General features: G+C 45.6%; 2 protein-coding genes across 2 annotated transcripts in view; one reads left to right on the forward strand and one right to left on the reverse strand.

Moving 5' to 3' along the window:
• Positions 1-208: 208 nt before the first annotated feature.
• LOC311369576 (ATP synthase subunit beta, mitochondrial) lies at positions 209-6,455 on the reverse strand. The gene is made up of 10 exons (XM_084487784.1): positions 6,297-6,455; positions 5,122-5,295; positions 4,622-4,796; positions 4,238-4,359; positions 3,741-3,925; positions 2,919-3,077; positions 2,390-2,512; positions 1,700-1,912; positions 1,114-1,315; positions 209-724 (listed from the first exon to the last, which is right to left on the reverse strand). Exons 1-10 carry the CDS (start codon positions 6,397-6,399, stop codon positions 624-626), a joined length of 1,557 nt encoding a protein of 518 aa, XP_084343910.1. The 5' UTR covers positions 6,400-6,455; the 3' UTR covers positions 209-623.
• A 3,954-nt stretch (positions 6,456-10,409) lies between these two features.
• LOC311369759 (uncharacterized protein) overlaps positions 10,410-12,968 on the forward strand; it is a gene marked incomplete at both ends in the record, with an annotated part of 28,646 nt that continues 26,087 nt past the window's right edge. The window contains 2 exons of the mRNA XM_084487967.1: positions 10,410-10,476; positions 12,240-12,407. Of these exons, the coding sequence (XP_084344093.1) occupies positions 10,410-10,476; positions 12,240-12,407 (235 nt within the window). The remainder of the gene's footprint in view (positions 10,477-12,239; positions 12,408-12,968) is intronic.

Raw genomic sequence — 12,968 nt, forward strand, 5'->3', positions numbered from 1 at the left:
CCTGCACCAAAAAAAGTAAATGTTAATTAAATCTGGTTGAAAGGAAGTATTGAAAGGTCAGTTCGGAAACTAGTAGGCCTACAACTGCAGAGTAGGCCTACTACCGATAAGGCAGATTCAAGGTCATTCTTTAATAATTGAATGTGAAACATAGTATTATTCAGATAAATCTAAACGTGGCGTGCGATCCACAGAGAGCCATGAATCATTTCTTCGTTAACAATCGTTTTTTTATTTTCATTTCTGGTCATCAAGTTGCAACACATAACGGTAAGTGAAGCAACAGCTTGACTCATGGCTGTCATCTAGTGGGCAAAATGAACGCAGACATCCACATCCATTAGGAACAACGGTATCCTAGCATGGGCAACACAACTAGAAAACGAATTGACACAGAATTGTGTTTTTTTTAACATAAAGACAGATCTTTAATCCATCTTCCATTCATTGGAAACATTAAATATAACTTTTCAGGATGACAGGACAGGTACATTATGATGTGTTTTACAAACCCTCTTCCCAAGTGCTCCAAGTCGAGTATCCCCATCCTCTCTATTCTTGCATACACTGCGACCCCCCCCCCCACCCCCTCAGCCCACAACGGTTCTATTGTAGGTGGTTTATTAAGAACCATGCTCCTCAGCCAGCCTGGCGGCCTTCTCGATCACCTCCTCGATGGGTCCCACCATGTAGAAGGCCTGCTCTGGGAGAGCATCGTACTCGCCTGTGGAACGCAGAGAGGACAAATTCAATAAAAAGCATTAAAAGGTCCCGTGCCACCAGGTGTGGTGTGATTAGCCGTTACAAGCCACTTTGAAAATCTCAGATGGGTGTGTCCACCTAGATGTGTGATTGATAAAACGCCATGTAACGGCTAAAAAATTTTTTTTTTTTTAAAAAGCCCATAATTTAGCACTAGCAATCCCAGTGGACATTTGGGTCCCACTTGGGTCACGTGATGACATGGGTGTACTGGCTACTGTACATTACACATTGTGGTTAAATACAATTATGAAACCGGGTTTCTTACAAACCCAGCCTCCGCAGTAGTTCCCCCCCCCCCGGCATAGCGACGTCTCACGGACGCCAATGCCACCGACGGCGGCTACGTACCGACGAGGATGCTCTGGAAGCCCTTGATGGTCTCCTTGAGGGGCACCAGCTTGCCGGCGTGGCCGGTGAAGACCTCGGCCACCTGGAAGGGCTGGGAGAGGAAGCGCTGGATCTTGCGGGCGCGGGCCACCGTCAGCTTGTCCTCCTCGGACAGCTCGTCCATTCCCAGGATGGCGATGATGTCCTGCAGGGACTTGTAGTCCTGAGGAGGCGGGAGGAAATGTTTAGAGAGTGCGGGTCAAAATGGGTGTGTTTGGAAACCCGAATGTTCAGTGTTTTCCAGTCATTTTATTAAGACCAGACTATAAAAAAATATAGTCACAAGCACCACTGCAGGTTGAGAATAAAAGTGCTATTGTTAATTTACTGACCAAATAATATGCCAATTACCCAACTCAATACTTAACACTTGAGGTCACATGAATTAGCTAGTCGCTAGGTTTGACCAATGTACAAAAGTTTGATTAACCAATTAGTCGAAATGTCTAATTTGATTTAAGGTTACAAAAAGGTTTTGTAGAACCACAATACAGGCATTTAGTCCAATGTGAACACAACTACTGCAAGGCACGATGGGCAAACGCACCTGGAGGATCTTCTGCACGCCACGGGCGACGTCGTAGTGCTCGGAGCCCACGATGTTGGGGTCCATGATACGGGAGGTGGAGTCCAGGGGGTCCACGGCGGGGTAGATACCCAGCTCAGCGATGGCACGGGACAGCACGGTGGTGGCGTCCAGATGGGCGAAGGTGGTGGCGGGCGCGGGGTCAGTCAGATCATCAGCGGGCACGTAGATGGCCTGGAGGCAAAAGACGCGAGCGGTGGTCAACATGTTTTGCTCTGTAGAATACAATTAAGGTTCCTTGTGGGGGAAAATATTTATCAAGGGCACTTGACCTATTCTCAACCAGGGTTCGATCAATATTGTTGACATGGCGTCTTGACAGTTTAGCTTGGACCCGACGACGGCAGTATTGTAGGATCGCACCAGCTGATTTTAGAGTGCAGTCAACCCCATCATAACAGTAAAAATCATCATAACAGTACTGTTTTGCCAACATAAAATGTGAAGGTCAAGCCATTTAAAAACAGGCATGTGTGCACATTTCACTCAAGAATCCTTGAACGTTTTCATATTAAGTTATATGATTGTTGATGGTGTATTTCAGAATAAAAGTGTGCTAGGGGACTTTATTTACAAAAGGACACTACAGCTCCACCTCAAAACGCAACCAACACCCTGGACAGGACAGGAAGCCCCAGAACAGCCCCTCACCTGGACAGACGTGATGGAGCCCTTCTTGGTGGTGGTGATCCTCTCCTGCATGGTTCCCATGTCGGTGGCCAGGGTGGGCTGGTAGCCGACGGCGGAGGGGATACGACCCAGCAGGGCGGACACCTGGGTGGACAGGGGAGGACCCGCAGTCAGCATCAAACTCTCAGTGCTCCATATTAGTCTAAATCCTTGTTTATACATAGTTCACTTTAAAAGTTCTTTCTAAAGTTCACTTTAGCCGTACATATTTGTAGATCACTTCATTTTACCCTACTGCCGTGAAAGATAAAACTAAATCCATTCCTGTACCATTTAGATAGTTATGAATCATTCAAACAAACTATCCAAAGATTAAACTTTCAAGAATACAATTGGATTATTTGGCCTCAACCCGTGGTTTGCTTTGACAGTTATTGTTAATTAGTTATAAATTAGTTAATTTAGAAATTAGGTTTTTGAAACAACTCCTATGCATTAAACTATTGCGCCATGTGCTTTAATTCAGACTGACTGCCTCACAAGGACCCACCTCTGATCCGGCCTGGGTGAAGCGGAAGATGTTGTCGATGAAGAGCAGCACGTCCTGGCCCTCCTGGTCACGGAAGTACTCTGCCACGCTGAGGCCGGTCAGGGCCACGCGGGCACGGGCGCCTGGGGGCTCGTTCATCTGGCCGTACACCAGCGCCACCTGGAGGACAGGAGGGGTGGAGGAGGTAGAGACGACGGTTAGAAAGGACAGTTAAAGTCGCCACGTCCTTGTAAAGGAAGAGAGCAGGACTGGCTTTCGGGCATTATTTTTTGGTCCAATATATCAGTCACAGGATGTGATTTTATTGAAAATATAATTTAAAATCATTATCGATCAGCATTGACTACAGTTATATCCAGGTAATTGTAAGTTATTTGAACTGTCTAACATTTCAACTTTAACAGCATGGTGTTGTAGGACCCCGTTTATGGGACACAACTTCTCTTGAGGATTTCATGTTGCCGTCATGGGGGATTTGACTAAACAACACTTTTCCTTCAAGCTGATGAAATGCACACATTGCCTAACTCCCAACTGCGTATGAATACATTATTGCCATGGATGAACCCCGTTGGAATGGAACCCGCAGCCCTGGTAGTGTGAACGCTGTGCTTCGATTGAGCTACACAATACCAACTGGTACAGTGCAACGTGATTGCTCGGGCAAGGCTTGCACACTGCCAGATATAGCAGCTCCAATTCCGACTATAAGGGGGGAGGGGCAGTTAAGCCAAGAATGTACACGTGTTGCGTACTAAGAATAAAAGCACACACACACACACACGTAGTATTGTGTTTTGCCTGACCGCCCACTACGGGTACCTTGGAGGTGTCGTCCTTGAGGTTGATGACTCCGGACTCAATCATCTCATGGTACAAGTCGTTTCCCTCACGGGTACGCTCGCCCACCCCGGCGAACACGGAGTAACCACCGTGGGCCTTGGCCACGTTGTTGATCAGCTCCATGATCAACACGGTCTTGCCCACACCGGCACCGCCGAACAGACCTGGTTGGAGGGTAAAGAAAGACTGCAAAATTAGGATTCAGTCGTCAAGGATCCCTCTTAGCTGTCCCCCCATGCCCCACGTCATTTCCTCCCCCTTTCAGACCCACCATCAAACCACAAAAGCGATTTGTGTATTTTTTTTTAACCTTTACTTAACCAGGGAAAGCCTCATTGAGTTTAAAAATCTATTTTCCAAGAGACACCTGGCCAAGAGGGCAGCACAAAACAAACAAATATGAGTAACTAAAAGATTTCACACAATTAAAAGTACTTCTGGGATTTCCATAGTTAAGCGAGGCAGGGACCACGTACCAATCTTGCCTCCCTTGGCGTAAGGGGCGAGCAGGTCCACCACCTTGATGCCTGTCACCAGGATCTCCTGCTCCACACTCATGTCCACGAACTCTGGGGCCTCAGCGTGGATGGGGGCCGTCCTGCGGAAGACATCAATAAAACAGGTCACTTATTGCCATGTTTTTTTAGAGCAGGGTGCTTTGTCATTCGCCCATTGGGTAGAACAGGTTGTATGTAGTGCTCACTGCTATCGAGATATTGGGACACACACACACACACACACACACACACACACACACACACACACACACACACACACACACACACACACACACACACACACACACACACACACACACACGTAAGACATTTCCCCCGCCCCCCTCCCCCCCCGAGACTCACTGCTTGGTGGAGATGGGACCCCTCTCGTCGATGGGCTCTCCGATGACGTTCATGATGCGGCCGAGGGTCTCGGGGCCCACGGGGATCCTGATGGGGGCGCCGGTGTCCAAGACCTTCTGGCCGCGCACAAGACCCTCGGTACCGTCCATGGCGATGGTACGCACCGTGTTCTCACCTGGAGAAACCACAACGTTAATGACAAAGCAATTAACACAGGATATATCTTAATCATTTGGCAGGCGAGAACCACGTCAGGGTTACACTTTAAAAAAACGTCACTTTGCCGGTAAGACTGTCCACTCCGGCAGGTAAACTTAAAAAAAAAAGCGACTGCATGATAGGTGATAGACAGCTAGTTCCTCCAATCACCTGGCACGTATTTCTTTGAAAGTGTCTGCCCCTAGCAACACAAACCATCTGGGGCATCAGGCTAGATACATACAGCGTCACCTCCAGAAGCGTGACCCAGAGGTGACTACAGTGAGCAGGGGGGTGATTACCGAGATGCTGGGCCACCTCCAGGACTAGCCTGGACTCTCGCCCGGCCACCTCCAGGGCGTTGAGGATGGGAGGGAGGCCCTCGTCGAACTGGACGTCCACCACGGCACCGATGACGGCCACGATGCGGCCGTGGGCGACGACGGCGGCGGCGGCAGGCGACACATAGTCTCTGCCTGTCGGGAGGAAAGAAACGACCGGATATTAAACTTCAAGAAAGAGGACGTTTCAGAGCATTAGCAACCCATGGGTTTTGGAGAAGTCTCGGCTGGTCAAGAGACTTTATAAAGAAAAAAGCCAGAATAGACCTAAAAGAAAATGAAGTTGGTGACCGCAATATTATCGAAGGGCGTGTATGGATTACATCAATTGTTTTGGTGAGTTCCAATTTATTTAAGTCGTATTAGTCCTGTCACTTGTCAACCTATTTTCCCATCTTGGTTGATTAGTTCCCGTAAGCCTGGTCAAGTTTGACAGCTCAAGCATCAGGTGACCCCAATGTCGAGGGAGGGGGGGGGGGTTGTCCTCCGCCCATGTTGGCTACATGCAAAGGTTATCCTCAATTGGCGATCCACCGCTGATCAAAACATGCGAACATGGGGGAAACGTCAATGCACACTTCATAGGGATTGACAGTAGATTGACAGTGGACCATGGGAGGTGACCTCCACACTGAAACATTCACGGTCGCTGAAGTAGCACCAGTCTGGCTCACCTTCTGCTCAAAGTCAACGCAGAGAGCGATGCCAATAGCATTTACTTTACCAATGCTGCAAGTGTACGCGATTTTGGCAATCAATTAGATCAATGTCTGCCATGTATGTCTTAAATAGTCTAGACTTTTGGCCACATGCTAACGGATTAGCTTCGTAAGCATGTAGTGACACATAAAGGTCATCGGCGATAGCACAATGACACTAACGCCCAGACGTAAGACATCTAGCGTTATATATCCATGAGATAACATGGAACCCAGGTGTCACCTGCAACAAGGAGAAACGACCGAGTTACACGGATTACTTTATGTTTTAACACCGCGGCCTGATCCGCCCACCCCTCAGTGAAGGCTAGCACTAGTTAGCCTAGCCACCGTCCTGACCTGTTCGCTCTTTGGTTTTAAACTCAGTTTATTTTCTTCGAAACTCTCCGTGCATGCTAGTGGCGAAGGTGGGCTTACGTGAGAGGACTGCCGGGGATCCGACGAGAGATTTGAGGGGCTGGAGGCCAGGCTTGAGCGCCTGCAGAGCACCGGTGCAGCAGCGTCCCACGGCACCCAACATGTTCGCGATAGTTGAAGGTGGAAAGAGACGGAGCCAGCTAGTGCCTTTATAACGAACCGCAGTGCGCAGGCGCCGCGTAAAGTCCTGACGTTTGGACATGCGCACATCGTCTCGGAAGTGTGGCCGTTTTCCCTTGACGCTGCGTTGGCCTTTGGATCGTACGTCAACGTCGCCGCCATATTGGAGAGGCCAAGGCAGGCCTGTAAACGAACATGGACGTGAGGACTGCAATTTTTCTGGATAGGCAACTTTAAATTTACTTTTCTTACTTTCTTACTTTTCTTATGTATTCTTAACCGACTTTAAATAGTCGTTTTTGTTAAAAAAAAATTTTTTACATATATATATATAGGCCTACCGTTTTTTTTAATCAGATATTCTATATAAATATACAAATTATAATTATTAAATATTAATATAATAACGACCCATTGAAATCCGATCAGAAATGTCAAAGTTACAGAGCTTTTTTATCAAGAAAAACCCCAGCCCCCACATCCCCCATTTACTTAGACCTCTCTAATATGGCTGCGACGTTGACGTCTCTGTATATATGCTCATGGTCCTACCCCTGTCCTCTGTCTTGTTCCTGCCCTCAACCTACGACCCTCTGTCTGTCCACCTGTCTTAAAAAAAACCGTTACTTTCGTTGACAGTTTTACAGTATTAGAATAAGACGTGGGCTGTTACGGATACAAATAATGTATGACACCATCGGCACCATATTTAGAGGACATCCAAATACATGTTTTCTGGCATTTTCTAGTGTAATGTTCACGTATGCCCACTAGAGGGCAGAGCGGTAACGCGGTACTAAAATTGCCATTCATTGTGAAAGGTGAAATCAGGGGCCCCTTTTACACATGTGACATAGACCCACACGAATACCTAACCTATAGGAAGAAGCTGAGGTACAATTCGGCCTTCATACTCATTCATTTGAACCTTTACACCAGTGAACCCCAATTAGCGGCCCGTGGGCCAGATCCGGCCCGCAGGAGCCAAATGTCCGGCCCGCGCTGACCCAGTGGCATTCACGTGTAAAAAAAAAAAAAAAAATTATATATTTATATATATATATATATATATATATATATATATATTTTTTTTTTTTTTTTTTTTTTTTTACAGACTGATGTTATTTGCTACACATATTTAAAAAGTTTAAAACTAATGTCACATATTGTGGTATCACATTTTAAAGCTAACAAACTAAAATCTTCCTGTGTCTCTTAGAGAGGGAGGGAGAGACATATAGAGAGGGGAAGAGAGTGGATGTGAACACACACTGATCTGGATGGATGGCACCAGGCCCAATGCCCTGTTGAAGACACACTGTGCTGATGCTATTTAAGTTTTTATGTTTGGGGCTGCTGCACTGTGTGCGTGTTTGTTTGCTGGACTTTTTGTTTGCTGATGTTCCAGCGGCATTTTAATAAATTAATGGTAGGTTTTGGACACATTTTGTTTCAAGAGAGCATTATTGTGTGACTCCTAACACAGGGTATTTTCAACTACTACTAATAATTATAGTAATGATAATTAAAGCAAAATGTGCACATAAAAATGGCGAATTAAAAAAATGTAACGATATCTCGGCCCTTGGCGTGGCATGCTTGATCAAATTTGACCCTCTGGTAAAACTAATTGGGGAACCCTGCTTTACACTATATAGATGTCGGCACGAATTTGTTGTGGCACGAATTTGTTGTGGCACGGGTGTGCGACTCCAAGCCAAAATATCGCATATTCCACAGTTCCTGCAGTCAAGGGTCCAATATGCCATATGTGCAATAATCTGCTCTCTAATGACCTGTATCTACATTAACTGTATGATGCTTTCCTCAAAATAACTTGAAAAGTGAATATAAACCAGATGTCGTTTTCTTTCTATTCAGACATCAAAATCTGACATCATATCAAAGGAGGGATTCCTCTGAGGTCTAATGTCATCTCTTCAAAAAAAAAAAAACGCTAAAGAAAACCTTAGGCTATTGAACTAACACCCTTGTTCTTCGCTGTCTGCTCGCAGACATCTGTCTGGATAAACACAAACTTCTTCCCTAGTCTATCGGCATGTGAAGACACATCACACATATCAGAAAAATGGAATGAACGTTATGGAAAAAGTTTGCTCAAGCAAATCTATGCTGGAAACTTCCAGTACAGAAAGGTGAAAGGTCAATCCTACCGCTGTGGGGGTTTTACAAATTTACACGTGTTTCTATGGTGGCTCGTTTTTACATCAAAAACTTTTAGTAATTGTTGTTGCCATTTACAATATAATAATAATAAATAATATAATAAGACACGTATTATCCAAAGGGACTTATAAGAATTCCGATGTTGATTCATTTTCATGTCGATGACAGTTGTAATAGTTTACATCTTGATGCAATCAAGGAGCAGGTAAGGGTTTAGGGCTTCTCATGTGAGGGGAAAAAACGTTGGTCCATAAATGGGCATTAATTACCCCCTCAGGAAGTAGGCCTACTATTTAAGAAGACTCACTTTAAATTGTAATTCATAACACAAGGCCTGCCAATTCTTGCATAGGCGTACATTTCAGATACAAATACCAGATTTACATGACTTGAAGGATCACGTATATTCTCCATCACTGCAAATTGTCAGTTTTTTAAGAACCCAACCCCTATAGCGTGTCTGTTTGATATTACTCCAGTGATTTTTCCAACGGAACATTTCCCCTAATTGTTTCCATTATCGAGCAGGAGCCTCTTCAAAGTAAAAGCCTGATGGTCCATGATTGGCAGTTAACTTTCATCCGTCTTAAAAAAAGAATACATGAAAGAAATCCATTGGAAAGTTAAACAAATGCGCCTTTCTTTTTCATTCCTAAATGGCATCTCTATAAGCTGCTGCTGATGTGATAGTGTCGCAGAGGACCGCAGACTTGTGTTTGTTTAATGAATCATTCTGATTTCACTGAGCGCTGCAATGTTATTATTAGCCATTCTCGCTCTCAAAAAAAAAAAAGACAAGTTGGGACAAAGTAAGACAAATAAAGTTGTGTTGCTATAGGAATCGTCCCCAGGTATGGGAGCGCCAGAATAGGAAAATGACATGCGGAGGCACGCGATGACATCATACATTTCAGGGTCTTTGAGGTTGTTAATACCAGAGCCTGTATTGTCTTGTTAAACGGTGTAGAATCACTTATTAGTGCGTGTGTGTGTGTGTGTGTGTGTGTGTGTGTGCATATGTGTGTGTGTCATGTGTACCTATTTATGTGTGTGAATGTGTTTGTGTGTGTGTGTCTGTGTGTGTGTGTTGTGTGTACCTATTTATGTGTGTGAATGTGTTTGTGTACGTGTGCATGTGTGTGTGTGTGTGTCTGTCTGTTTTCTCTTACCATTTTAACTCTTCAGTTATCCTGGGGAAAAACGACGCGTGCCATTCTTTTCACCGTGTCAGGGAGCAAATTAAATTCTTAATTGTCGCTATTTTGCATGAGCCTGGCATATAAAAATAAGTACTCTGCCCTTGGCCCACAAACACGGTGCTGCTGAAAATGTACCTCATCACGTATGCACAGGTACCCTTGAATGTGCCCTTGTGTTCCCCTGGGGACGCTTGCACCACAAGCCTGGCGACTGCTGCCGTAGCAGCGCTACATCGACAAAGCCTTAAAAGCCTTAATCTATTAATGCCTTTTATTTATTTTTGTTTTCACAAATGGGTCCAGGCCGATGATCCTCTTCTTGTATTATTTAGGGCAGGATAAATTGCGCCCTTGGGCGATTCGGGATTTACATTTGCACATGCAGCATTGAGGCTGCATGTGTTTAATTATGCTTGGGGCTGAGTTGTGTTTTCTAAACGCGGGCCTTCTTTTAACCGAACACTGTGACTTCAGAGTCCTCAGACAAACACGGTCGAGGACTCATCCTGGAATGTGTGTGTTATAAAAAAAAACAGTTTCAGCTCTGTCAAAAAAAAAAAGCTGAGGTTTGTGTATGTCTGTGTTTGGAGACAGCCCGTATTGAGCGATGGTTCAGCGAAGTCCTGCGCGCCGCGTCAGAGAGTGGAATGAGTACAAAAGGCCAAACGCCCCTTGTGAAGCACAGTCGAGGTTACAATTTTGGAGACGTACACGGGTCAACTGAAATAACTCACCAACAAAAATGTTCTAATCATTGCAAGGGCATCAGGTCGAGTTTACCCTGATGAATGTGAGTGTAATGGAAAACGTGAACTTCGACTTCGACCACAACTTTATTATTTCTGTCAGGAATCATGTCATAGATTTAGCCATTTATTGCATGAAATGGTATTACAATTTTGTTTGGCGGTATGGTTCCATTAGTTTCTGGTGCTCCCTGCAGTAGTATTGAAAGCAGGACATACAGATGTCAGATACTGAATACCATCCGCATTCCAACATTTGACAAGATGTTGCTCAGCGAAATTCTGCTCAGCGCACTTTTCTTTGCAGAGTGTGTTTTAGAGCGAAGGCAGCGAAGCTGCGAAATTGACAGCTTATCACTGTAGGGTAGTAGACAGCAGATGGGGGTGCAAAACTTTCCAGAGCTAGCTACGTCCATTTTATTTAAAAAACAGGCCACAATAGATGGCCCATAAAACTCTCTATTGTTACGAAAACCTTGATTGTGATATATTGAGCTGTTGGAAGACACACCCTAAATACCTTAGGCCGTCATACCTTGTTACTTGACTTGACTGCCAAAATCTGCAGACATGCAGCGAAAGAAGGTCAATGAAACAAGGAAATCATTACCTTCTGTTTCCTTACACACGTGCATTGTTGAAGTTTCCAACCTAATTTTGTCTTCCTTTTGTTAGAAATGACTATATTGTCTGATGCAGTCCCATGCAAGTACCAGAAAATGATGAATAATGAATAATGAAAATAAAGATTAAACCACAGTGTTGTCGGCATACCTGCTAGGTTAACTTAACCTTTGGAACACGTATCAGACAGACAAGAGAAAAGCTCTGTCATCTCAACAGCTCTCGCTGAAAAGAAAATTGCTTCACTGCTTCGGGCTAGCAGTTCTAGTCAGGACAGTATAAAATTACGAAAAAGCCGTCCCATCTTTGCACTCCAGTTAAGCAGCATCTCGCTGCGTGTCGAGTCCTCCGCTGCCTTCCTCCACGGCTAGGACATCCCACGACTCCAACTCCAACCCCAACCCTACCCCCACCCACCCACCCACCCACCCACCACACACCCTGGTGCCCCGCCTCCTCCCTCCTCCACCCTCTGAGACAGCACCAGCTCCCGTTCTGCCTTCTCCACAACCTCGGGCAGTCCTGAATGGAGAGCACCTCAGACCATGTGGCCATAAGTCGTGAAGTCGGAGCGAGCAGCAGGAGACCTTGAGGAGAAGGAGAGCATGAGAGTGCAAGGAATGTCCAGGACCACACCACTGCTGTAGCTTGTGAAGTTCTCTCCGGGGAATTAGTTTCAAAACGAGGCGACAGGAGCTTCACTGTAGGGACTCGGAGCAACTGTCCTGAAGTTCATGTAGTTCAACGGAACCCCCTTTAACAAAGTTTGGGGTATTTTCTTCGTCATTTTCTTTTCTTTCACTTTCTCATTCGTATTCATTCACGTCTTCTAACCGGAGACTCCAAAGCCTGGAAGAGGTCAGACGTTTGTGGGGGAGAAACCCCTGACTCAGCAACGCTTGTCAGGTGAGTTATGTGGCCAGCAATAAACGACACGTTTCCAACGGGCGTGCTTGTCGAAGCACGCCGCGGGAACTTCTGTCTGAGTCCGTCCGACGTTCCTTCCTTCGTTCCCCCCCTTCGTTCTCCTTCCCCTCTCCTTCTCCCTGGCTCTCTCTCTTTCTCAGCTGACGGCTCGGAGGTCATGTTCCCTCTACTGAAGTGGCTGGTTCTGCTCTGCGGACTGTACGTGCTCGGTGCGCAGGAGTTCGACGAAGAGCGCGAGGAGATAGTGGTGTCCACCCGGGGGAGGGGCAAACCGCCCACGGCCAACGCTATCCCTCAAAACGGAGAATGTGAGTCCGGTCATTAAACCTTGCTGCCAGGTCAAGTTGTTTGTGAGGGGAGGAGGGGGGAACTCAGGTGACACACTTTTTAAGACTAGCATCCTTAGTTTATGTTTTGACTATAATGCGTTTCTTTTTGTGGATCAAACAAAAACAACGTTTTATCTTCAAGTGCAGATGGTTCCAGATGGTTCCCTGGACTTGAGTTCATGGTGGCTGTAGGGTTTTTTCCAGAACCATCTATCTCTTGTCATAACCATTTGATTCTTGGCGACCCCCAAACGTGTTAATCCCACAGGGATTGTGTGTCCTTAGGCACATTCTGTCGATGGAAAATGTCTTCCACCTGTAGATAAATGTGATTGATGCCCTGCCCCACACACGTTTTCAGACACTTTTTAGAAGTGGAAAAGTTTGGCTTGATTCATGGACATGTGGAGAGACCCCTTAATTAAAATGGTGTCAAACCTAGCACTTGATAAATACATCATCCAAAAGAAAAAAAAAACACTTCAATACTCTTAATGGATCCAAGTACTTCTTCCATCGGAGGTTCAAAGTTCAAAGAAA

The sequence above is a fragment of the Micromesistius poutassou genome, assembly GCF_964030765.1.
Source record: "Micromesistius poutassou genome assembly, chromosome: 24".
Taxonomy (NCBI): domain Eukaryota; kingdom Metazoa; phylum Chordata; class Actinopteri; order Gadiformes; family Gadidae; genus Micromesistius; species Micromesistius poutassou.